Source organism: Watersipora subatra, chromosome 7 (assembly GCF_963576615.1).
Source record: "Watersipora subatra chromosome 7, tzWatSuba1.1, whole genome shotgun sequence".
NCBI classification, from domain to species: domain Eukaryota; kingdom Metazoa; phylum Bryozoa; class Gymnolaemata; order Cheilostomatida; family Watersiporidae; genus Watersipora; species Watersipora subatra.
In genome coordinates this window covers 42,887,262-42,912,806 of record NC_088714.1, presented here as the reverse complement: position 1 = coordinate 42,912,806, position 25,545 = coordinate 42,887,262, and the positions used below count along the sequence as shown (strand labels likewise).

General features: G+C 35.8%; 3 protein-coding genes across 4 annotated transcripts in view; 1 reads left to right on the top strand and 2 right to left on the bottom strand.

Annotated features, from left to right (window-relative positions):
• The window catches only part of LOC137399867 (nephrocystin-1-like), a 44,736-nt gene extending 41,364 nt beyond the window's left edge, over positions 1 to 3,372 (bottom strand). Inside the window, exon 1 of the mRNA XM_068086119.1 lies at positions 3,184 to 3,372. Coding sequence (XP_067942220.1) covers positions 3,184 to 3,249 — 66 coding nt within the window. The 5' untranslated portion in view covers positions 3,250 to 3,372. The remainder of the gene's footprint in view (positions 1 to 3,183) is intronic.
• A 215-nt stretch (positions 3,373 to 3,587) lies between these two features.
• Positions 3,588 to 15,969, top strand: LOC137400150 (uncharacterized). Of its 2 annotated transcripts, none has more exons than XM_068086467.1 (4): positions 3,588 to 3,690; positions 7,980 to 8,049; positions 10,801 to 10,922; positions 15,683 to 15,969. In XM_068086467.1, the coding sequence occupies exons 1-4, from the start codon at positions 3,649 to 3,651 to the stop codon at positions 15,818 to 15,820; spliced, it is 372 nt and encodes a 123-aa protein (XP_067942568.1). In that variant the 5' UTR covers positions 3,588 to 3,648; the 3' UTR covers positions 15,821 to 15,969. The 2 variants fall into 2 exon arrangements, with proteins under 2 accessions (XP_067942568.1, XP_067942567.1); XM_068086466.1 differs by having other exon boundaries at positions 3,592 to 3,726.
• A 1,153-nt stretch (positions 15,970 to 17,122) lies between these two features.
• LOC137400052 (uncharacterized) lies at positions 17,123 to 24,796 on the bottom strand. Its single transcript, XM_068086362.1, has 5 exons — positions 24,664 to 24,796; positions 21,814 to 22,056; positions 21,236 to 21,549; positions 20,675 to 20,791; positions 17,123 to 17,637 (listed from the first exon to the last, which is right to left on the bottom strand). Exons 1-5 carry the CDS (start codon positions 24,671 to 24,673, stop codon positions 17,515 to 17,517), a joined length of 807 nt encoding a protein of 268 aa, XP_067942463.1. The 5' UTR covers positions 24,674 to 24,796; the 3' UTR covers positions 17,123 to 17,514.
• Positions 24,797 to 25,545: the final 749 nt, after the last annotated feature.

Here is a 25,545-nt window from a genome sequence, read left to right as displayed (position 1 = left end):
AAAGCTTGCTTCCATTTCTGTAAAGATCCAAGCCTCAGTCAGTTTACTCCAAAAACATCAGTTTTGTTTAGACTACCCATCTCAGTCAAAGGTAACTTGCCCAAGTAATTACACCATTTGTGACTGCTATGCTGTTGTAGCTAAGTTACCACTAATCTTATATGTAGTATTGTCACTAACAAAACATATGGGAGAAAATATGTCAACTAGACACGAAGCAGTCACTGGTAGTTAAAATGCTGATACAGCATAATGAAACAGATTTTAGTTTAACTGATATTCATTCCGCAAATGTGAGCAGTAAATGTTGCCTGTAATGTAAATGTTCTAGCCTGTGTTCCAACAGTTTCTAACACTCTCAACCAGTGTTGCAGTGAAATCTCAAATAATCTTCATTGGAGAAAAGTAAATGATATCTGTGAATAACCACGCCTCTGCATGTTATACCAAAACCAAGTAACTCATAATTTTGTGATTAATATTTGTCTATAAGTATTAAAGTTGATGAAAAAATTTCTACCAATACATATAACAGAGATTTGGAATATGTAATATCTAGTAGATGCTTACATACGGTTAAGTTCCAGCACAAAATGTGTAGTACGCAAGAAAACAATTAAGAGTAAAAGACCTAAGGCTCTGAAGCAAATTAGAAAACCTTATTTTATAGTTCGGAGTTGTAAGACAAGCAGCCAGATTAAGCTAAACCATGTAAAACAGTTTGATCAACTGCTCAGGTTGAGCTCGAATATTGCTTCACTTAAAAGCTGCAGAAAACAAATCAACTATTTTCATGCAATAGCAAACACAAATTAGCTAACCAAAATCCAACCAGGGGCGACCCATTTTGCAGCCGCTCCTTGTCTAATTTTATTATCGTGTTATCACCATTTTGTTTTTAATTCTGATAGTATAGTACTTGGTTTTCGGTAGATATTTTGTATTAATAATATACATATGTAATTGTATAACAGCACATTAGTAATGCAATATCAGACATTGGTCACATCATTTTTATTAAAACAAATCACTCTTTGCAATAAAACAATGCAACCCAGCAAATAGTGTCTGTAAATAAAAATTTATTACATTCAACAGTGTTTACCTACTGTGGAATCTGTTAGTCATGTCGAATTCCATGGTCTCTATGGCTTTAAACCAGTCATTACCAAAACAGATAGGAGAACTGGTGTGAAGATCCCAGATTTTATTCAGCACAAATAAAATACAGGCCTGATAAGAGGTAAAAAAACAGCTCAACAATGACCCTGTAACAAAGCCGTAGTGTAGTACCTATTCATAGGTGTCTAAATGAAAAAAACCATAAAATTAGTTTAACGCCATTTCTCATATAGCTTTAAGTTGTTAAAGGAATTCCTAAAAAGAAATTTAAAACATGTCCTCACATGAGTAACCTGTGTAAACACAGTTATTAACAACAACTCATAAATGTGCATGTTCTTTATAGACTACATTTATCAAAACACAGTCTCTTCCACAGAAGGCGCGAGTTTCGGAGTGACTGAATTTTACAGTATTTTTCTACTCTCATCTCACTTCTGTTGTTCTTGAGTGTATTGACAATTCTCTGCATCTCACTTACCTCTCTTTTGCGTACCTTGCTTAATTCGACTATTTTCTCATACGGACTTGCGACATAACACGCGTTGCTGCTATATTAGCTATAAGGTGAATGCAGAACAGAAAAGCTAGTGGAAAGCTCACAAATCTTACATAAACCATACAAAGAACACTTTGAGATATACACACAGAAATTTATTCTTCCAACAATTCCCCCATGTCTAGTCAATGCCAATCTTGCTTTAATCTTTGTTTAGTTCTTTTTGCCGCAGTATGAGTTAGCTTGTCACACTTTCACATAACTTCTGCACATAGTAACCCCGAACAGATAACTGCTTAGAAGTCCTCTCTAGATTTCTGTACTGTAGTTCAGAGAATGTCATTCTGTTTAATGATAAGGTTGTCCCATCTCACAAGCTGTCTCAGTTCTTGTGAACTTTTTGCAGCTAATCACTTTTCAGTTGTCTTTGTTCAGCGACTAACTGATATACCGAAACCACCTCTCCATTGTCTTCTTGTTGTACTTTAGCTAGTTAAGTCACAGCTTAAATCTGATCTTTTGGTTTAGCGTTTAACTCCAGATAGTCGAGATGGTTGATCTCTTTTTATCTATCACTAGTTTCTTTGTTTCTAGATTACCTTACTTTAGTGTTATAGGAGCATAGTTATTTCCATTCCAGAGTCAGACAGGGATTATTTCTTGTATTCAAACGCATTGTTTACACCCATCGCATGGGTGGCGACTGTGACATCAGTATATTTTGCTCCTGGTTTGGGTTTTATGACAAAGAAAAAATCTGATAATAACTCTAGCCAGTAGTTTGTTTAGCCAGTCAGCTTTGTTTTTCACCCAAACTATAACAGAAAATGCATGGTAAGTGCGAATCTTGAATCTGTTTTCATTTAGGTATGGACGAAAACTTCGGACTGCCGTGATGACAACCAGTAATTTTTATCTTGATTTACAGTAATTTCTCCTTGAATGGCTAAATGTTTTCCTTTATTAGAAGATGACAACCTCATCATTGTTACCATTTTGTGACAGTACTGCGCTAACTCCGCTACCACTAGCGCTTGTGTCCAAAATAAACTCTTAAATGGGTCTGGATACTTGAGAACTAGAGCAGAGATAGCAAAATCTGTGTGCCATGTCAAATTTTGTGGCATTTATAGCCTTACAACAATCATTACTAATACCAATGATATACAGCCCCCACTGGGGGGGGCTGTATATCATTGGTATTAGTAATGATATGTGATAATGTTTCCCATGTGATAATTATTAAAATCATATCACATGAGAAACTTCAGTAAACGCAGAGATTAAATAAAAATAACAACTGCGCCAATCCAATTGCAGATCCCTGCACAGTTTTATTTTTACGAACACGTTGCGAGAAATATAAGCAAACCGTGATTTCCAGTTGGCATAAGATACGATCATAGAACGTTCTAAGATACGATTTGGCAATTAAACTTTTGCAATACTCGTCTTGCAAAAAACGGTCTGTACCACTAAGATAAGCGTCAAAAACCGATTTAAAAATGACTCCAAAAAGAGCCATTAAAGGCAATGTATTTTGTTAGGTCGACCTAATGTACCTTCTTTTTATATCCATCAGCTTCCTTAGCATATTGCTTCAGAGAAGGGTTAGACGATTTACCCATGATTTGAAATTGCTGTAAATTGATAATAACCAATGCTGAATTGTCATAAATAGTGCTGCACGGGCACACTAGACATTCATACAAGCATATCGTAAAGCAGGTTCAGATGTTCCTTTTTATGGCAAGTATCTAGAGAAGCCATGTGGTCTTGCAATATTCACTCTAGATGATCAGTTTTTCATATACATATAGTGTGGCATTCAAGTCTTAAAGTCTTAAGGGCTTAAGACTGCTACTGTTTTTAACACTCAGCCTCAGCGCTAAGGTAAATGTAAATTGTTGTTTGTATTCCTCATTCATATTACGATTTACCAATATAAGTTGGAGCTTAGGCCACATGATAGGAGCTGGTGGCCGGTGAACAGATCGTCGAGCTTGTACTATTTTGTCGTTTTCGCCATGCCAATTGGATATCGATTTGATGGCTTTTCTGGAAGATTGGTAGGCTCGTCAAGTAAAATGACATACAGTCCACAGGTTTCTGTTCTAAATCAATGTTAACTGAACTAATACGGTAATGTGACCATGTGGTTTGATTTTCGGCCGTTATTTTATTTGTGTGACTTCAACACAGGAATAAAATTTTTATTCTCCAGCTCGTTTCTTTTTTCATGTTACATAACGTCAACTACCCTTTATTTAAAAAAGCTACGCGTGACAAGCCATATCATTTAAATTAATTTACTGTTTTTCGAAGTCGTACTAACCATTCACCATTTGGTCGTAAGTATTGGTATCAATACATTTTTGACATTTTCAAACAAAAAATTGTTCGAGACTAGCTTTGCTTACAGAGTAAATGACAGAACTTTAAAAAATTACATTATAATACGGCCGGCCTGCACAGTGGTGGTAATCCCCACAAGCCTAAAGTGGTGATAACCATCATTATTCTCTATCTTACCATGTTCAAGTTCTCTGAAAACCCTATTCAGATTTTTGGTATCGACACTATTTCCAGCTCTAATAATTTAAAAAATCTATCTCCAATAGGTCAAAACAAGCTTGACATGTAAGCATTTTTTAAAGCTAATTGTGAACGAACGTTCAAAAAGTCAAAAAGATAAATAAAACATGTTTTCAATGCCATCTAGTTTTCTGTATTAGAAACGTTTTTTTTCGTTGTCGAGAGTATTTTTAAGTATGTATGTAGTTTTGTCAGCAGTTCCAGCGAAAACGATCTGTCGAGTTGTTTATATGACAAAGCCTTTCATCTGTGGAAAGTTTTGCTGTATGGTCAGCTCACAATTTCACATTAATCTCATCACAGGTTTTTTTATAAATTGTGAATAGAACGGCCATCATTATACCTATGGTAAATTCTGCTAGGCAAGGTCATTGATGCCAGTGGTATGCTCTGTGGTATCAAAGGCAATGAGATTCGTTCTGAGTCTAGTCTAAAATCCATAATCCAAACTTCATTTGCACTCCTAATTCCAAAATGACTAGTTCGTGTAAAACAAAATGAGCGCAAACCTATTATGGTTTCAATGCAGCCATAAATAAATGTATACCACAATAGTTAGGTGCTGTTCAAGAGCTATTCCATCAGTATTCAATATTTATAAGAGAAATAACCAACTTTTTGTCAGATAGTTTACTTGATCTATATATCATTATGTTTAAGAAGCTAGTATACTTCGTGAAACAATCCAAGAGTAAATGAGTCGGTCGCATTGATCTTTCAAGATTTAAAGTTATATTCACATATCCACCATTTGGTTTATCTATAATTCACTGTTTTAGGCGATAAATTGTTATTTTTTTTCTTCTGTGAATCATATAAATGCCATTTGCAAGCTTATTCAGCAATTATTTTTGCTATTGTAGGCAGTTCATGTTTATTAAAATTCTTGTTTATTAAAATTAAAATTTTTTTTTCAGAGCCATAAACTCGATCATCGTGCATGCAAAGCAACTACGTGTCAGTTTGGTTCGATTGGTGCTGTTTTAATTAGTTTATTATCATCAACTTTTTCAGCTTCTTTCTTGGAGAGCTGTTTGACAAATATAATTATTTCTATAAGCTTTATAAATACGCTACATTTCTGCAAATTAAGTCGTATTTATTTAAAAGCTGCGATTTATTCTGGTGCTAATGTAAACAAGTCTATAGTTCATTAAGTCCTAATCAACAATATTCCAGGTGTAGTGTTGGTCCATAACACACCCTTGTACAGCTGAAGTGTTCATAAGTTTACAACCATCTTTATGTTTATACCATGTTTTTACTGAACATTCACTGTACAGATTATAACTTCATTATTACAAGTTTTCACAGTTGTTAACTATCGTAATCTATTTTCATTGTTTAAAGTCACAGTAAAAAATTATGGTATGAGCATTGTTTCATGCAGCACCAATGCAGTAAAATCTAGTTCCTCAAAATAATCGTTTTCTATATTGGAAAAATGGTAAAATAAAAAATGTATTTCCATGTTAGGTTACGGTCTTTCCTTACATTGTGGTTTAGGACATCCAATTCAAAGTTTTTGCTTTGTTTATGGTAACCTTAGCTAAAATGCATAGGATTTTCTACTACCAAGTTGTTTTATAAAAAGTGAGCGGTCAAAAAGTATAATGTAGGAAAACAGATTTGACTAAAGAACATGTATGAGAGAGTAATTATTCTTTTTGCTTTGCTAATTTGATTCTGTTTTCTGCTTCATTAAAATCTTGGGAAACTTTCCTTACAGTCAAGTCATCTCTAACTCTCTGTACCCAACGGGCATTGTGCATATTTCATATTAGTTTTCCATTAAGTTACGTATGACTTAGATTAATTGCCAAATCTTAGATGATCAAACTGATGTGATTGTAGATTTTCACACTTTTTATAGCCACAAAAAAAACTACTAAATATTACAACAGCTTTGCAACTGCGACAAATATTTCTCTCTGGCACATACCTTATCTGGTGTGGTCACCTGAGAAAAGGAGCAGCTTGTTTGTATTTGTATTAATAGCTGGTTAAAAAAAATTTGGTGCATATTTCTGCTCATGTAGTAATTGCTCCTGTACCATTTCTTGCCATTGACCTTTGGTAGTAGGCCTATATTAATAACAATATATCAAGTATTTACGTATTACAAATATTTAAAACGTATAAAATTTTGTTATGTGTTTGACTCTGAATAAAAGTTAGTGACCATCTATATAAAATGTTTTCTCACAGTTGTTAGATTATCATAATAAAAGGAAAGTAATTTTAGACTTGCGTTTAGTTTTATACTAAGTTTCCATTCAGCGATAGCGTAGTGACTAGTGCTGGGCACGAGTACTTCTTGGTCAACGGGTTTAGACCCGCCCCCTTCTGTTCGGGTTTTTCGAGTATCTGGTAGCTAGTAGTGCTAGGCTCGGGTATTTCTTTGCCTACGGGTTTTTCGGGTATCGGGTTTGTTGATATGGATTTTGTTTAAATTTTTTAAACAGATATATCTTCAAATTTACAAAGCAATTTTATTTCTTTTCAATTTATTTATCATTTTTCACAGTTTTTATCGGCTGACATTCATACTCGCAGCGTTAACAGGCGGATTGTTAAACAGTCAAGATAGTCTGGGCCACAGGGCATTTTCGTGTCAACAGGTGGTAGAAGATAGGGTCTATGGTAGCTTAATACTTAAGCATGTTCTATGGACCTCTCTGACTTTTTGTAGATGGTGCTCCAAATCTCATAAAAACCTTTACATTATCGGCTTTTTCCCCGTTAGTAAGGCTTGTTGGCTTAGTAAAACTTAGTTATAATGAATTATGTAATCCATAATAGCTAGCTGTGGTAATCAATTTAAACAGAGTTATTAAATTTTCACTGCTACTATCAACGCTGATGGCAGTTTCTAACAAGGCGATAGCGGAAACAGACTAAGGACCTATGTGTTATCGGTGATAGCGTGTTGGTGATAGCGAACACGCGCCCACCGTATTAAAAAAGGCATAGATTTGTTTACGAAGCCGATTTGGCTAATTGCACAAATAAAATTTGATGTATTTCTTCTCACCTTTTAATGACAAGTAATCACTGCTCGACTACAATATTTCTAGTAGGTATGGTAAATAAGGTATGATATGTTTTATTCTATTTATTAAATTAAAGATTCGTTGAACCCCATTGTCGTGCCTCCTTAGCAAAAATGACACAGAAATGCCCTGTGGCCCCAGACTAAGAGCGCAGGGTGCAATAAACCGAATTTTTGTTAACACTACCCTACGGATCCGTGTACCAAAACCCGAACTCGAAAGTCAAAACCCGAACCCGAAAGACCGGAATACCCGAAATCTCTATTACCCGATACTCGAGAGAAGATAAACCCGCGAGTTCAGCGAGTATTACTACTCGTGCCCAGCACTAGTATTGACACATCTCCGTATGGCGCTGCGATGTCATCATGGAAACAGACGTGTTGCTCTAGTTATGTCATGATTGAGTGTCCCTGTTAGGAAACGAGACACCTGCGCGATGCGCCAACTATGTGCATTGGAAACAGCCGTAGTGACCACCGATGTCGCACTTGTGAGCGCATAGGGTTTGGTTTTCCTGTTGCTTCATATGCAGAATTTTTGATCGCTAAAATGCTCAAATCTAATCAACAACCATAACTTTACTATAGCGCCCTGGTGTCTGCTACACTATCTCTGTATGAAAACTTAGTATGAGTCTCATGGCTTACTAATTAGTACTATACTACTATTATGTGTTATATCATTTTTTTGTTATATATTTTTAACAGGCTTTCAAGCCAATAGAGGAGATGCCTATCACCAAGATGACTCCTTCAGAGCGGCCAGCATTTGTGAGAAGTATGCATTACTTATACCTACAAAGTATTTCTTACAGTTTGTAAAATAGGGAATAGGAAAAATGTTTTTATTTGTGCTAAGTAGGCTTGATAGCCTACTTAGCACAAGCCTCATGTTTCTATGAGCGACATGATAGCAATCTCCATGACTTATTCAAGTATTGTTGGGTTCGTTTACATTTTTGTCAAGATGGTTTACCAATAGGTTTGGGTCTATCTTATCTTTTTCATGATTGCGTGTTTTACTACTAGTGATAAGAACGATTTTTGGAGCAGATGTTAGGCACTTGATATGTCCAAGGTTGAATATTATCATTGCTAATTTATGTATGTGGAAACTTTGGGCAAGCTAGTTAGACCCTCAGTGAAGTATGCGCACTGTACATGATGTGTAGTTTCACTTGCTCTGGACTACATATACTCATGCTATCATAAAGTTAAGCTCATTCACTATAAATGTTTGATATTAATTGCAATATAATATATATCAAGGGTGTAAAACATCTGCAATAGAATAAACATGGAAAATTTGCTGGCTGTCTATGAAATTATGTTAGGTTTAGATTTTACTATGAATGTTATAATGAAGCCCACATCTCTCTACACATTGGCTCAGTCAGTGAAAGGCTGTCTGTTAGCCCGATATCTTTAAGTAACAAACCAAGTAAGGTTTGGGTTTCTAATCAACCTCAACTAATGAAACAGGTAGCTAAAGAGCCAAGGTATAAAATATTTTAAAGAATGTCATCTGTTACAAGCACAAACTGAAGCATGCACAAATCTAAAATTATTGCTTACAAGGTCAAAAGTGCACTTGAAGGTTGCTGTATGACCGAAGTATGGAAGCCATGAGGTTGGTTGAAGGTGTCATTCATTACTTGAAGAATTGTAAGCAGAGCAGATAATAGAAATATTTTGTATAACCATAATATACAAGTCTTATCACATGAGCTACCTAAAGTGATATTGGTAGTCGGCTCGATAAGCACACTATATACAGCTATAGTTTGATTTTGTATCATGTCTATGAAAGTTGATGTAAGGCCATTAGCTGTGTTTGGAATTTGAGTTACATGTATTAGAGGTGCCAATAACCAACACATTTCCTTCCTCTTAGTGCTTATTGTGCTTACTTATAGCTAGCTCATCATATGCATCTTTACAGGCAATAATTCACTTTTTGAACTGGTGTGGATTGTGGTCAGTCGAAACCAAGGTTAAACTGTATTATCAATGTGTAAGTAGAGTTTTTAAACCGCAACTGTGTTTATGTCAGGAGAAAACAACTCATTTATAAAGGACCATTTACTAAAGATGTACAAGGTCAGGTCTAAACATTCCAGGAATTGAGCTATAACTCAAAATGCGTTGCTTCAGTATCTAGTTAGTCTCTTTCGAAGTACTCTCCTTGACTACCAATACACTTGTCTCATCTCTTATGCCATGCAGTGATGAAAGCCATCGGCGTCGATGTTGTTTACCTCTCTCGTTGTTGCACATTGAATCGACTATACTGTCAAATCTGGTTCCTTTCATAGTAAGTTTTAACTTAGAAAATAGCCAGAAGTCACAGGGAGCCAGATCTGGTGAATATGAACAATGTGGTAGAACAGCCATGTTGTTTTTAGTGCAATACTGCTTCACAGAAAGTGCAGTTTAGGCGGGTGCGTTATCATGGTGTAGCACCCATGAACCTGTGTGCCACAGTTTAGCACTTCCGCACCAGATCTCACAACTCTTTCTCTAAGGCATCTCAAAATCTCAATCCAAGCATGCCGATTCACAGTAGTACCCTGTGGTAGGTATTCATGGTGTACTATTCCATAAGTATCAAGAAACGCGAACAGTATGGTCTTTACACCTGACAGAGACATCTTTTTTTGTCTTGGGAGCCTGGAGACTTTCACTGGCTACTTTGGAATTTAGTCTTGGGGTCATAACCAAACACCCAAGACTCATCTCCAGTTATTATCAATGAAAGAAAGTTTTTGTCATTGCTTGACGCTTCCTTGAAATCGTTACAAGCGTGCATCCGGAAGTATTTCTGTTTATCTGTTAGCAAGCATGGCACGAACTTTGCTGCGGCTCTTCTCATGTTCAAATCATCAATTACAACCATTTGAACAGTCTCAAAGCCAAGTCCAGTCTCTAGGTATTTCTGTAATAGTTAAACGACTATCTGCCATGACTGGTATTGCCTCGCACTACTGTCAATTGGTGAGCAAGTTCCTGCAGAGGCTGGTCCGACAGACCTCACATCATCTACAGTTCTGGCTCTACCTTCACGAAAATGTTTGTGCCACTCAAACACTTGTGTTGTCTTTATACCTACATCTCCGAAAGCAATATTTAACATTTCACTTGTCTGAGTACTCGTTTTCGTTAATTTCACACAAAATTTAATGCAAATACACTGTTCTAATAGATAAAACATGTTAATAAATTTTTTTTTTTAAATAAATTGCTGGAAACACTTGATAGACCTTGACATCATCGCATGGGCTCATACTATGATGTCCTAGTGACCTGAAATTTTGTTACAACACTCCTGAGATGTCTGTTGGTGAACACTGTAATGGGGTTTTCCAGCGTGCAAATATGCAAGTGTATACAACTCCATTCCAGAAACTTTTGGATCAGACATCGTGTAATTAGTCAATGACTCAGTATTGAGTGAAAGATGTGCTGGACCGCATGGGTGATTATATTTCATTCAGCCTTTTCAATTGTATGATCGCTTTTACTCTTTCAGCTGTGGCTAACATGAGTAGCCCTGTTGAGGCCCCTAAGATTATCCCACAGACGGAGATACATGGAGTGTTTCCAGACAATGCTAAGTATAGAAAAATTCAAGAGTGGCAGAGAAGACTGACCGTAAGTACAGAGAACCTCAGGCTTCAACATGCTCGCGGTTATGCAAGAAGCCTGGCATTTCATCGAGAACTCAGTTTAAACTCTATAAAAGAAGTTACTTCTTTGAGAGATGTGATTCATACGTTTACTGCCTTGTATCCTTCATACAAATGCACTTATTCATCTCACTGTCATCTCAAAGCCTTTGATAAATCCTTAATAACTTCTCTGGTAACTACATGTAGTAGAATTAAAACAAATGTATTATATAAAGCTACTACTGAATACCCAGTGTTGCATGGGTAATTAAAAAAGTTTTTGCATAGAAAATTCATTTTTATTCAACATATCATTCTAACTTTTAAAGGAAGGTATTTTTATATATTTATATATTTGATTATTTTTATATTTGGTCAGTGTGTTTGAGTTGGCTGACACCTACTGTCATCATTTCCACCCCACCAGAAGGTAGACCAATGGTGCAGTACACATTTTTAGGGTGGCGGGCTGAGCAGTAAGCATATCAACTACCAAAATTTTATACAATTTCTATTATTTAAAGAGTTTGATTGTTGAACATGAAGTTTTTTTTAAATGAAAATAGAAATCCACTAAAACATATCATGAGAAAGGTGTTTTGTGCAGTTAAAAAAATTACAGAAAAAATAAGACATTTAGTAAACGTGAAATGTATATAATAAATGGGAAATAATTAGCAAGTAATTGCTAGATAGAATCTGTTCTATTTACAATGATTGCAATATAAAGCATTTGATGCTGATGCAATTAATACAACCTGAGAAACAAAATAAAAATAATGAATATATTGAATTAATAATAACAATGAGTACATAGAAATATGTGTATAAAAATTATTACTGTTGATGTAGAAGCTATCCATCAAAATGTTAAATACGGCGATGCCGGTACAAACGTTAAAATGAGGTATCGGAATTATATACATCACTGAAGTGCGTGTGGGTAATTGATCTTTTTTGTCCAGGCGAGCGAAGAGTAAATGTAAATCACGAATTCGATGAAAAGTGTCTACGATAATACACAAAACAAATATTGTAATGAGCTTTCGTGTTGAACGCACGTAATGGGCTCAATGCTCATTTGAGGAAAGGAAATCGTGCATGTTAATGTACTATATCCCAATTAAATCAAAAATTGGTAATATTCATACAAATGATTATGTTTTAAATGAAATTGAATAAAGATAGTTATAAAGAAAATTAGTTTTAATTAAGTTAAATATAAAGCTGTAAATAAAAAAAGAGGCAAAGTTTTGTTCGTATTCAATGATTGTGGCATGCAAGCTAAGACCCAAGTGTGCCAGTATTTTCGCAAGCGCTGTATAAGTGTGTGCCTAAATAATTCATAGTATGGCAAGGTCAACGTACTGTAGTGGTTAACTCCCGCTAACTCCCTAGAGGTTCGGAGTTCAAATCCTGCGAAGCGGATTTTTCGCACCTAAAACTTTATCGCTATAACTGAACACACAAACACTGATATTTATATACATGTAATAAGCGGAGGTCAAGGTGACTTCTGTTTGATATAGCTCTAAATTGGTTTCAACACTGTTATAGCTGTAGCACTAGTAATGCTTAAGCGATAATTAAAAGGACTAAAGTTTTATTAGTAGCACTGAGGCTATGAGGCATTACATGATTAGATGACTGTTAATGGACAAAAAGTAACTAATCACAATTGTAAAGGTAAAGAGTTTTGGTTATGTATAATTACCTCGTATCCTAAAATGCTAACTACTCTGGAGTTGTCTATGCTAATTACTAAAATGAGAGTTCTCTTTCAAATCTAGTTACCGTAAAACCTGTATTTAAACGCTATCTTTCTATAACGTTACCTCTATGTGAGCGCTGCTATAGGAGAAAGGTTGAAAAATAGAGTACTGCCCTTTAATTGATCACCACCTCTATTTGACAGCCACTATTTGACATTCTTGGATCTTTAGGAACCCATAATAGCAGTGATCAGTAGAAAAGCCTCCATAAAACCATACTAATAATGACTCGGTTACATCAATAACAATTAATTCGTTCGTTGTTTCTGTTCGTATCGAAGTCGGTTTTGCAACTCGAAGGACGTAGGTTTTTTCATTAAGAACTTTCATTGCAACCCAATAGAAATAATTGGTAACTGTATCAGGCTAATAGTACATGTACTTTTCGGACTATAAACCGCACCCCTATATAAGCCGCATCTGCTTTATTTTCCAAAAAAATAATAATCAAATAATACATAGTCCGCACCTTTGTATAGGCCGCAAAACTCAGGATGGTGCTTTTTAACGCGGCAGCAACTTTGCTGTTTAAAACGGCACTGTTTCGTATTAACCAATGCTTTTTAACCTAGTATCTAATGGAACAGTACCGTTAGGCATTTTTTTCGTATTTTCTTTCACCGCTAACTCCCAGGCGCACTAACTGGAGATTCTGGTTAATGCGCCCTAGCGGTGAAAGAAAAAGCCACGGAATAGCCGCACCCTTCTATAAGCCACATGGTTCAAATCGTCAGAAAAAAGTAGCGGCTAATAGTGCGAAAAGTACGGTAGTTCCTTTTTCAACGCGGTCTTGGCTTCTCGATTTATGTGAAAAAAGTTTTCACAATTACAATAAAATCTGTGCTACTACGTATTTAGTGGCTAACATTTTGATTCTATTTTGATTTTACGTGGTTTCTCTTTATTTGCGCTAGAAGTATGTCTATGCAATATGGCATCGCGTAAAAGTTTTGCTCTGCCAACAATTGTTTGGACGCTAATATCGACTAGCTCAGCTGTACAGATGATGGATTGAGGTCAGACGACGCTGTGGCAGGTATCGAACAGCCAGAAGATAATGAAATGCTTCCAAACTGAATCAGCAATCAGAACGCAACTGTCTGAGCTAACGATTCTAGTATTTTATTTAAAAAATTTTTAAAAACAAATAGTAACATTTAATGTTAGTATTTTTTTTATACATTAGATAGAATGTTAATTTTGTTTTTTGCATGTGTTATGGTGTGTTTGTGTCACTTGTTATTGAATATATATTTGTAGCATTTGATAGATTATTATTATTAAAAAACTTATAAATTGGCAGATTTAAAACATTATTTAATAGCATGATTGTCGTAATCTGAACTCAGCTTACAATGGCTCGAGGCTCGTAACTCCTGTTCTATCACACATAGAAAGCCCGTTTTGGCTGCAAACGTATCGATTAGTGCAATGAGTTTATATGCATCCTTGTTAAATATAGTTATAATAAAAACTTATAATAATAACTTAATAAAAATATGCCTTCAAATTTGAAATGAGGTAAAAAGACTTGAAAGCTCCAACAAATTAATGTTGATCACAGATAATTGTATTTTAGTTGCAAGTAATAGATATCAACTGGTAAAGACCTGTATCAGCTTCCTCATGCATATTTATTTAGAGATCTAATGTAGTAGGTAGTAATAGAAGTAAGCAACTTTCTTGCATCCAAAAGGGCTACAGCACCCGAAGGAGAGGGCAAAATATAGGCGACATTCGATTCGCCCATGAAAAGTTTAAATTTAATTTCTCAACATTCTGATGAGGTGTTTGAAAAATACAACGCCACCCTTTATGTGAACGTCACCTCTAATAAAGCGTCACTATTGAGGGAAGGGTTGAAAACTAGAGCGTCACGGCATTCAAACTGTGATTTTAGATATTTTTAGAAAGAATATAAGAGTTGTCTTTCCTTTCAAATATAGTTATTTTTAGATATTTTAAAAAATATATGGGAGTGGTCTTACCTTTGAAAAAGGCACGCACTAGATGTTTGATTAGATGCATTTATGACTAACTCTGGTTTAATAAGTATCAAAGAAGTCAACCGCTGTACCAAAGTTATTGAATTGATCATACCAACAAATTAAGGAAATAATTCATGTGGAATACATTATAAGTCTGATATAATTCCCAGTTAATCTCAAATTACGATGTTTTCAAAGGATGGTATGCAACAGCAGTTAACCTTAGGAAAATGAATTAAGAGGCAGACACCTTTATTTAGTCTGGGATGGTTTCTTTACGGTACTTTTTAATGCCTAGGGATGCATGAAAGTAGTAGCGGAAGTCCATTATACATAGATTGTTATTATCCCTATTGTAGACTAGGTCCATTATCAACTTGCTAATGTATTATTATTATCTAACGATTTTTCACATGCAAGGCATTTGTTATGCTCTGCTTCGGTTAAGTTTAATTTTAATCAAGACACCCTGATATTAGAGTGATAATCTCCTGATATCATTTTGGTTGCTTCTTTATTAAGTCTGATTTTCATTAAATCACATCGCTAAAACGTTAGTCTATTATGTGCTTTAGGCTATCATTGCGAGTCATATTATATGACAAGTTTAGTATTTTAAAAATCAATAAATCCTATTATTACTCGATTTTTCATTTTAACAAACATGAAAATAAATAAGCAGAGTTTTTTAGTTTTAATTGTGTAGTAAAAATTCTTCAATTATCGAGCAACCCTACTTTTATCTTTTCTACTGAACAACCACTTGTGTAAGCAGCTATAAAAGCGCATAGCTGGTAACATACTGGTAACTTAGCTGAAGCATACCTGCATGCGAAAGATAGACCAGTGGAGAAAAGTTTAATTAAAATTTGGTATCAATTCAAAGTAAGAAGAGGCAACGTCACACTAAACTGCTCATAACTGGCATTGTCAAGCAGTGTTCATTTCCTTGCTATATCTACTGTAACCCTTTTTTCTTGTAGAGGCCAGATGGGAGAGAGATTCACGTGAAACTTCCAAGGGATGTGACATCCTACAGAGCTTTCTCCACCCTTATCGCCGTTACAGGCGTCATCTTGTGCCACAGGCTCTACCTTTTCATGTATGACAAGAAGCCTTGAGTTCATACGGATCGGCCACTTGCGCGTTTCCGCTCTGGCCATGTTAGAGAAACTGCTAGACTATAGTTAGAGGTTGAATGTTCTTACACTTACGATTTATGTTTCTGTCGTTTGTGTCTTTAATAAATGATATATTGTGATTGTTCCAACATGGTTCAGAGTTTTATCTATTATATACATGTACTCTAGATTAGAATTTATCTGTAACTCATCCTCTATTATTCATACTTGGTATCAACTTAATTGCATCACTAACATGCGTGCTGCTGTCTTCCTCATCAACAAATTCACTCCTGCCTTTTCCTTCATTTCTTTTCTACTGCATGACCTTTCCCTCAGGTGCAACAACGGAGTCGGGTGCTAGAAGTGCCTAAATATTATTCTTGGAAAAGTCGAGTTAATTTATCACACAATACTTATATTACATCTTATCAACGGATAAAGTTAATTTTACATGCAAATTCTGCACATTGGTATTGGTCATCTCTTAAATGGTAATCACAGCTCATAAATAAATCTTGCAACAAGGGTAGCTTTAGCAGTGGAGTCCATACACTGTATTGTCCTAAGTTGTCATTGGCAATCGGAAGTATTTGGCATGTGATAGCCTCTGATTTATTTAGTACTGTAATGATTTAGTCATGATCACAAGATGTAGTCGATTGGCAGGCAGTTGTTTCTCTGAAACAGGAAGTTCAAAAACATCTATTGATAGCCGTGAATAATGCCAGCCCTGGTGATTGGAACAAGAACAATATTTCTGGGAATTGTCCTACTTCTATTTTTGCTATGTGAGTGAATTGGAATTATGATGCATCATAGCAATGCCTTGTACAATTGCAGCGTAATAAGTTGCTGACTGCTTGTGTAGAGCCAATAGCATGATTTCGAACAGCTCAAAGCATGTCAACGCTACTTAGTAAGCTTGGAAATAAGGCTGTGCCGATCTTTAATAACATTGTATAATGTTCAGCAACTTTCAAATAGCTGCTGTGCCAGATAGCCATAATCTTCACTTGTAGGTTTTCGATATTGTAGCTAAAGCTCTGGAGTATGATGTTCATTTAAATAAAAAGTTAATAGCGTGTCGAGTTAAATTCTGGCGGCTGAACTGTTGACTGCACAAAGGAAAAAATCGACCAATTTCGTCATTTGAAATTGCCTTAAAATTCTTAGCTATTCACTGCATTGATTGTAAAGTAAGAGATGCAATGCGCTTGACATGACTTTTCTCCAATGAGCCAACTGCTTCCTTTGTCTTCGAGGTGTGCATATGTCATATCAAAAGGAAATGTCCAAGAATAGTGGTCATCTCATTGAGTTTATTACTGGTACAGATGACTTATGACTGACAATAATAATAATAACAGGTAAGAATAAAGATCTACTTCAAGCAAAATGCTAGACGGAGTTGTTGAAAGCTGAATGAGACCTGATGCAGGCCAGGGGTTACTTCTATTAAACAGAAGAATTTACGCATGCACGCAGACTTCAAGTAGGACACTGAAGAGCTACAGAGCTGAGGTAATACTATAATGGCACTGGGAACACAAACTATATAAATTAAATCTCCATATGTATAAAGTTTTCAATCTATAATAGAAGTTTTTATAATTGATAAAATATATAAAATAAATGCTATATAATAATAAGAGCTATAAAACAGAGAGATATGTATCACATTTCATAATTTCCTATTCTTTATGGCAGTTGGAGAAATGGAACTTGATAATGTCATAAAGCTCAGTCTTTGTAGATTCCAGTTTGTCCAATTTCTCCCTAAGTTCTCTATTCTTTATCGTGAGTACATCTATCTCCTAAAAACAGATATTCAAATCTTCTATATATTGTCCATTATTCACAGAAATCATAGAAGTGTGAAGGGAAACTAGGAAGCTATAATTAGCTAGTCACGAGGATGTATGCCTTCATGATACCATTCTCACATGTCTCTGAGGGCGTTTCTTACCATGCAGAACTGAATCATTCACAACTAATCTTTTAAGATGACACCCTCTACCCAAGAGATATGTGTATAGTTTTGTTACGAAATAAAAATATTCATGTGTAATTGACTACGTAGTTGAATAAAGAATGAACTAGAAGGAATTTGTAAGGGATTTCCCCACAGTCTCCCTGGTAACGAGCCTAGTCTACAGTTGCTTAAAGAACTTTCGAAAAGCATGAGATTGCAAATTCTTGATTGCCGTGGCAACAGAGCGATATGCAATGGGGCTCGGCAAGCAAAAGCGGATCTGAAAATATAATACCATGGTGGTTATTTAAGTAAAGCTTTGAAGGAGATAAAATCATTGTCTATTAATAAAGCCATTACTCGCAGCCAACTGGCAACCGCAAGACCATCTTCTGCCTTGAAAGCGAGGATTAACAGTTCAGTTCCGTGATACGACTAAGTATTGTTAGTCAATGAACAAGTGAGTGCAGGTGCACGCATAGTCTGTCACCTTTAGGTGCAACAGAAGTGCTTTGATTGCAGACACCGCTTCTAAATGAAAAGATAATCACAGCTCAAAGGCCAAGGTTACGGAGCACTATATAGCCTATGGTACAAATAGACGTTTGCGAGTTCTTACTGCGAGCTAAGCTGAGTCGGCCTGGCTACACACACTGATGAACCGTGTTGTCTGTCCAGACATGGCGATGCGTTGGCATCGCAATGACGATACATTGCATCAAAATTTAAAATGTGAGTCTTTATTAACAGTGACGAAACTAATAGACTCGCTATCCGAAGTAAGAATGAACGTATCACTAGTGGCTCACTCAAGGCTGTGCGCCACAACTCTTTCAACTATGGGTCAAATTTTTCAGCAATAGATACCATTTTTGTTGGTAATCATGAATCAATGATATTTAAAATGAAAGAAATAATGGCACTATTTTGTATTGATAAAAAGGGTTAAGGCACATCGGCCTGAAATGTCCAACATTTACAGTTGGAGCATCTCTTTGTCGGTCACTTGTCTTGCTTGAAATATAATAGTGGCCTCCAAGCGGCATGACCAAGGACATCCTCCTAACACACTAACTTACTGCATATGCGGCAGGGAAACTTCCAGGGCAGTTGTGTGGCACCTCGCGGGTTCAGAGTGGTTAAAACATTAGTCATTTTTTATCTCCTGCAGCGCTTAAACTGGGACTATTGAGCAATAATTTTGGAAAGCAATTGGAGATAAAAGATAATCATAGGGCCGTGTAAGCATTGCTAACAGGGGCCCATGCCGAGCCATTTCTGTCAACGGCAATAGAGTGAAATATAAGTAGCCAATCATAACACAGGCACATGACTATGACTCATGCAGCTCAGGTACCGCGAGGCGTGCTTTGTTTAAATAGCGATGTCGCAACGTCACCTTATTCACTGATGAACAAACACTCCAAGCTTTCAAGCATTGCGCAAGTCAAATATCGATTATCTTGAGGTGCATTTAATTGTCCAAGCCCGCACAGCGTTAACACGAGTCAACTGACACAATGCAGTGAATGTCTCCACACGCATGCTTTTTATAGATTTGGGTATCGCCAAGCTTATTAAACCCGCAATCTAAATATATATTTCAGCCTTTAGTCTTAGATATGAAAAGGCAGTTGTTTCCCAATAACCAAATGATGGAAGCAATGGATATAATTAGAGCGAGACCTATTCTCTTTGACTACAGACGACATGGCAAACTGCTTGTTTTGAATCTGTAAAAAATCAAAAGCGTCAGGTATATTTTTAGCCTCAGGCAGTCAAAGAGTGCTACGACAACTAACAGACAATGAGGGTTGCAAAAGCATGATACTTCCAAGCAACAAACTCAAACAAATTTACGGGTGATAATAACAAAGACATAGTCACAAATTAGTCTTTCCTGATCGGTTTGGGTAGCAGACATCCCACTTAGTCGCTCTGCTTTAATAGTAATGTAACTACATGTATTTAATAATGCTTGAATTATTTATAGACATTAGCTAGTTATGTCATGCGGAATCAAACAAGTGAAATACGTAGCTGGGTAGCGCAAACATCTGCTACGAAAACACCTAGTGTAATGAGAGTTGACAAAAAAGTGAAGGTAATGACATCCTATATCCTTGCCAAGACAAAGTCACTTATTTAATTTTCTACCACGGATTCTGAAAAGTTGGCAATGAAATAAGCATTTATGCAAACGCCTGCACTACCACTATGGAGAAAAGGCTGCTCATGACTGTCTATTTTTGATGTTTTGGAAAGAAAACTTAAGAAATGAATAAAAAGACTCTGTTAGCTAATGGCGGGCGGCGTAAGTTATTACATAACAAAGACCTACATGGTGGTATAGAAACAATGGAAGCCTATAGGGTATACATTAGTTGTGAGACTGATGCTTGTCATTGATGTTGATGTGTGTGGTCACAGCTTTAAATCTCTATGTAATAGCATGGCACTGCCTTTAGGACCATATGATAGAACTGATAGCTCATGAGATTGATAGCCATATTTGGTCACGACTCCTAATCAATCTCATATTGATTAAGTAGTACCATATAAGGATCTCATTTTACATGACCATATTTGGTCATACCTTTTGTGTTATGTTAATAGATCAGTGGTTTTAAAGTAGTTTTTACAAGCTGTCCGGTGTCACCTTTTGTGGTTTAAAATGGGAGACGGCTGTGATTGGCTAGTAAAATAATAGCACAACAAGCGTCATCAAGATGACCTAGTTTGACCTTATTCTATTCCAAACGCAGTACCGTTGAAGCTGGCTCAACATGACCTAGTTGGGCTTCGGTCTATTCCAAACTCAGTAACGTTAAAGCTGGCTAAAAATGACCATAAGTAAGATGTCTTCTATTAGGACTTACATCTTCGAGCACATCTGCATGACTCTTTCTTTTACTCCTGCATCTCTGGGCCGCAAGCCTGTTTAGCTCCTTCCTTCTCAATCTTTTCTGCTCTTCAGTAAGGGGAGCGGTGCACCTCTATAAAATCATATACACATAAATGAACTCATAAAAATCAACATATATATGTAACAATATCCTGTCATTCGTATAGAAGCTACCTAGTCTAGCTAAAGTCACCAAGGGAAATTTCAAATTAAATGTATTACAAGTTACAATAAGATCACATGCATGTAAAGCAATAATGTAGAAGATATGATCACGAAGGCAGTTTATACGTTAAATGTTGAAAGGAAGGCTTGTCAATGGGGTGAGGTATCAAGGTCAAGGTTGTCAATGGTTTGAGGTATCAGTCACTGATTCTGGACCTCCATACCACCGAACAATCATTCGGTATAAACTATACTAAAGGACCTGAGGGTAAGTAAGACTAGAAGCTGACAGTTTTTCATGTTCCATTATTAAAATATACCATACTATGAGATATCAGAACCTTGTGGTGAAACTAGGCGACAAACCAACCTTTGTTCGTTTGGTTGATTCTTCGATCTCTATTTGTAATTCAAGTTCAGATGCCTGAGATGAGTGACGTCTCTTCCCGGCTTTTGTAAAGGTAGTTGTTGGTTTTGCTGCTTTCCGTTTCACCTGAGAAACATCTGGTATTTCATCATTACTTGTAGGATTTAAGTTAAAATGTCTAGTGTCAGATGTTGACAACCAATTTGAATCGAGTAGGTCAAAAGACAGCTGGTTCATCGAACTATTCTGGACAGAATCTAAGTCCAGAAGATCAGCTGACCGAGTACTGTCAGTGGGATTGCCAATTAATTCTACATCTGCAGCAAAAAAACAAATAGAAATAATAAATATAATAATACTAGCAAAAGAAAAATAGTCGTTGAAGAAGCTGTTGAAAGCATGTGGATAGTTCAAAGGAGTTTTCAATAGCAAAATAGCAAAATAGTTTGTAGTATTATATGGAATGAATGAACAACTATAAGCCTAATATGGAAAATACATGGAAAGCACAGTAAATCTTGCAATGCTCCCGAGCCTATGCAAAGGAAACAAAAAATCAAGAAAAAAACTGGAAAATTTACCTGGAGATTCTAGATTGAAGACGGATAAAGGTTTATCTGTGTAATTGAAGACAGATGAAGGTTTTTCTGTGTAATTGCAGTAGAATTGTGAGTAGTCTTCAGAATGAGGAGATAAAAGTGTGTTTATTTCCTCGGTATTTGATGAGAGTGAGCTAACATCATCTGAGAGGTCTTCTAGCGTAGATGGAGTGAGGTCGTTTAATGGGTCCAAAAGAAATGACTCCAACATATCGGACTGTGTATCTGAAAAGAGGTATTTAAAAATCATCAGCTGATCAATGTGCATTTGACAAGTTTTATAAATATTCACAGTACCTTCTTGTGAGTCCTTACTTTCCCCAGATCACAGAAACTGATTCTAGCATGTCTTTTATTACTGCATTGGCAATAATTTCATTTTAAACAGAACTTTTTGTCAAATTTTGCCATACAAGAATCATAAAACAAAAAAGGATTCTGATTTTAAAACATATGTGCAAGACTGAAATGTACTTATTCGGTTTGCCATAAAAGTAAAACAACAACCTAAAAAAGAGCTCAATAGAAATATGGAGAAATAAGATTAACTATTGGGAATAATACTCATTGCAGCAAAAATAATTTAAGATAGCATTGGGCTGTTATAAGTTTTACAAAATATAACTACTTGGCTGCTACTTACCACTATTCTTAAGTGTAAATACTATTATATATGGTACATACATGTATATATACAAACAAACTAATGTTTATAAGTACATAATGAGTATGGTAACATGGACTGATCTGTATCACTTTCAAATAACTTAGCCCTTGGTTTAGTATTTTATTAATTTTAATCTAGAAAATCTTGTTGCTATTAGTATTTTCTTGGTTTTGTTATTTAACGATCATCATTCTCATCATTGTCATTTCAGTTCATGTCTGTTTTCCACTGTGGGACAAAGGCTTCAGCATTTTCCTTCCGATATCACCTGTCATTCGCCTTTCTTTTCCAGGTTGTTCTCTTCGAAAACCGTTCTATTTCATCTTTATATCTTTTGTTTGGCCTTCTTCTGGTTCTCTTGCCATATCTTGGAGACTAACCTGAAATCCTGATGGTCCATCTTTTATCCATCATTCTGCTAACATGTCCAGCCTATATTCATTTTTTTCTTGCGCACTTGTCCTTCACTTTAGCTTGTGGTTGCGCTCATTCATTTGTTTTTCCATTCCTGTATGTTATGCCTAACATCTACAAACCTCAAGCGGATAAGATATTCTACATCTATGTTTGACTTTGTGAGCTTCTTGATTTTGTTTTTCAAAACTGCAGTGAAGAGTTTAGGTGATATAGTGTCTACTTGTCTTACACTTTTCCAAATTTCCATTTCTTTTGCATTTTTGTGCATTGTTACTATAGCTTTGCTATTGATACATATATATGTCTCTCAGTATATCAATATATACATTATCTACACCCTGGTCTTTCAAAATTTCTTTTAAGATTGCATCGTTTTCATAGAGTCAATGCTTTCTCATAATGGGATGGTGTATTCTTGACCCTTTGCTTTAAGTAAATTTACGGTGTGCATGTGCTCGGTTTATAGTCCGAACCTCGACTGGTTTGAAACTCGACGAGTTTGTATATCGACAACGGTTGGCCCAATCTCGACAGCAGTTTTACTATTTTACCATCTACTATTTTCATAGTAAATGAGCGATTTATATGTAAAAGATTTATTTGCGCAAAAATATCTTGTGATCCATTTGATGCAGCACTCCCCAGCTTAGGTAGGCCTAACAATATTTTGCCCAACCTAAATATAGAACGAATGCTAAAACACGTAACAATCATAAATACGGTTGACTGTTATGCTAGCAAAATGTTTTATTTGAAATCTAAACTTCAGTGAGTAGCTTTGATTTTTTATTTTTTGAAGTGAGGATAGAACTGCAAAAAGACATTTATTGTTTGTTGAAGATTCAATTATCGTAAAACTGCATCAGCCTTTGTCGATGTTCGGACCAACCTTTGTCGAGATTCGGACCAACCTCTGTCGAGATTGGGACTTGTCTAGGTTCGGACTTGTCGATGTTGGGACTGTTTCCCATGTGCTCTGTGCACTGTCTTTTAAATCCCGCCTGTTCCACGCTTGCTTCCCATCCAGCACTGTACATAATCTCAAAGTTAGGATATTTGTGTATAGCGTACAAAGACTTCAAAACAGACATATTGGACTATGTTTTTAATATCCTTCCTGTTTTCTTTTCTCACGATAACTATTATATTTGTAATTTTTTATGTTACGTTGTGGTGTAAAAACTTTAGATATGGTAGTTTTTATTGCATTGTTTACACCTGCCTTGCTGTTTTCTGCCTTAACATTGTCCATTCCTGCTATTCCCCTTATTCCTCAACTCCCTCATTGTAGTCCACAATTAAAAATGGTAAAATAGGCATAATATAATAAAAAATCAAGTAGAGAAGACAGGAAGCAAGGGTGTATCAAAGTAATCTGTACGCATTTGACGTGCAAGATACTGATCAATTTACACGCATTACAAGTAACATCCGTTAGTCATAGTAATAACCAACGGTTACTAACATCCAATACATTGTAATTTTCCAACAACAAGAAGTGGTGCAGTTAGATATGCTCATCTAGAAAAGTAAGTAGGGTAAACTGAATTATACTATAAAATATAAGCAGTACTTAGCTGTTCGTCAGCTCACTATAAAGATACATAATATAATGTAATACAGCAACAAACTCTAACTTGAAAACTTTACGAAGAGAACGTATTAGAATACTATAATAATTAATCATGCGATAGCTGCAATGCTTCGGTTTTCGGCGTTGCATAAGGGTAACAAAAATGTGTGTTTACCTGTAAGCATGACGACAGCTTGTGAAAAGTATATCTTTGATTAGTCAGTTTTGCAAGATTGAAGTAGCGTTAAAATAAAGAGAATGATTACTAGCGAATGATAGTCCGTCCTTAACGTTAGCGGTTTCACGACCAAATGAAACTCGAACGGCCTGTTCGGGCATGTTCTTACACAATGCTGACTCAACACACGTTTGTTATTGTATTTATGCGTTTGATGGAATTCCCATTCAAATAGTTTAAAATTCTTTTATTAATAAATATTTTATTTAATTTTTAATTTTATAGTATTTATATGCATATTTAAATGTGTTTAAATATTATTTTTATTTGCATTAAAAACGGCACGTTTCAAATTTTTAACTGTTTAGTTTTATGCTGCGCAATAACATTAGCAGTTACGGCGTTATGGCGCAAGCGTCATGTGATGAAACCCACGTGATGAGTTAGTTAAGAACGAACTATCGTGACTCACCCTGGTACACGTGTATATTTCCAACAAGGCCTGCTGTAAGAAGTTCAAAGGCATCTTTTGATTGACATTGCAAAATTTCCCAGGTGCTTGTAAGCAGAGTGTGTTCAATAATATGTTCTTGTTTACATTAAGATCACGAATGCAGCAAATTGATTTAAGCTATCTAAAGGAATTCACCAGACTGCCTATGATAACGGAATATAGGCCTATACATAATTTTATAGACTGCAAGTTATAAAGAACTTTTTAGTTAATTCAAAGATGTATGGTAATGCCCTTGTATGTAATGGTATGTAACGTCTTGGTATGTAATGCCCTTGCATCCTATTTGCATAAGGTCTTTGATTATTTTGCTAAAAGATATTGAGGAGATTGCCTGCTGATTGTGTGTTTTTTGAGGTCAGACA

What these genes read in the sequence shown, in the direction of transcription:
- LOC137400150 (XM_068086466.1), top strand. Translation starts at nt 3,649, where the DNA reads ATGCCAATTGGATATCGATTTGATGGCTTTTCTGGAAGATTGGTAGGC. An exon ending in GCGGCCAGCATTTGTGAGAA is followed by an intron (nt 8,050 to 10,800) that starts GTATGCATTACT and finishes TTACTCTTTCAG; the next exon opens with CTGTGGCTAACATGAGTAGC. An exon ending in AGTGGCAGAGAAGACTGACC is followed by an intron (nt 10,923 to 15,682) that starts GTAAGTACAGAG and finishes TTTTTCTTGTAG; the next exon opens with AGGCCAGATGGGAGAGAGAT.
- LOC137400052 (XM_068086362.1), bottom strand. An exon ending in CTTCAATCTAGAATCTCCAG is followed by an intron (nt 21,550 to 21,813) that starts GTAAATTTTCCA and finishes TTTTTGCTGCAG; the next exon opens with ATGTAGAATTAATTGGCAAT. An exon ending in AATCAACCAAACGAACAAAG is followed by an intron (nt 20,792 to 21,235) that starts GTTGGTTTGTCG and finishes ATGATTTTATAG; the next exon opens with AGGTGCACCGCTCCCCTTAC.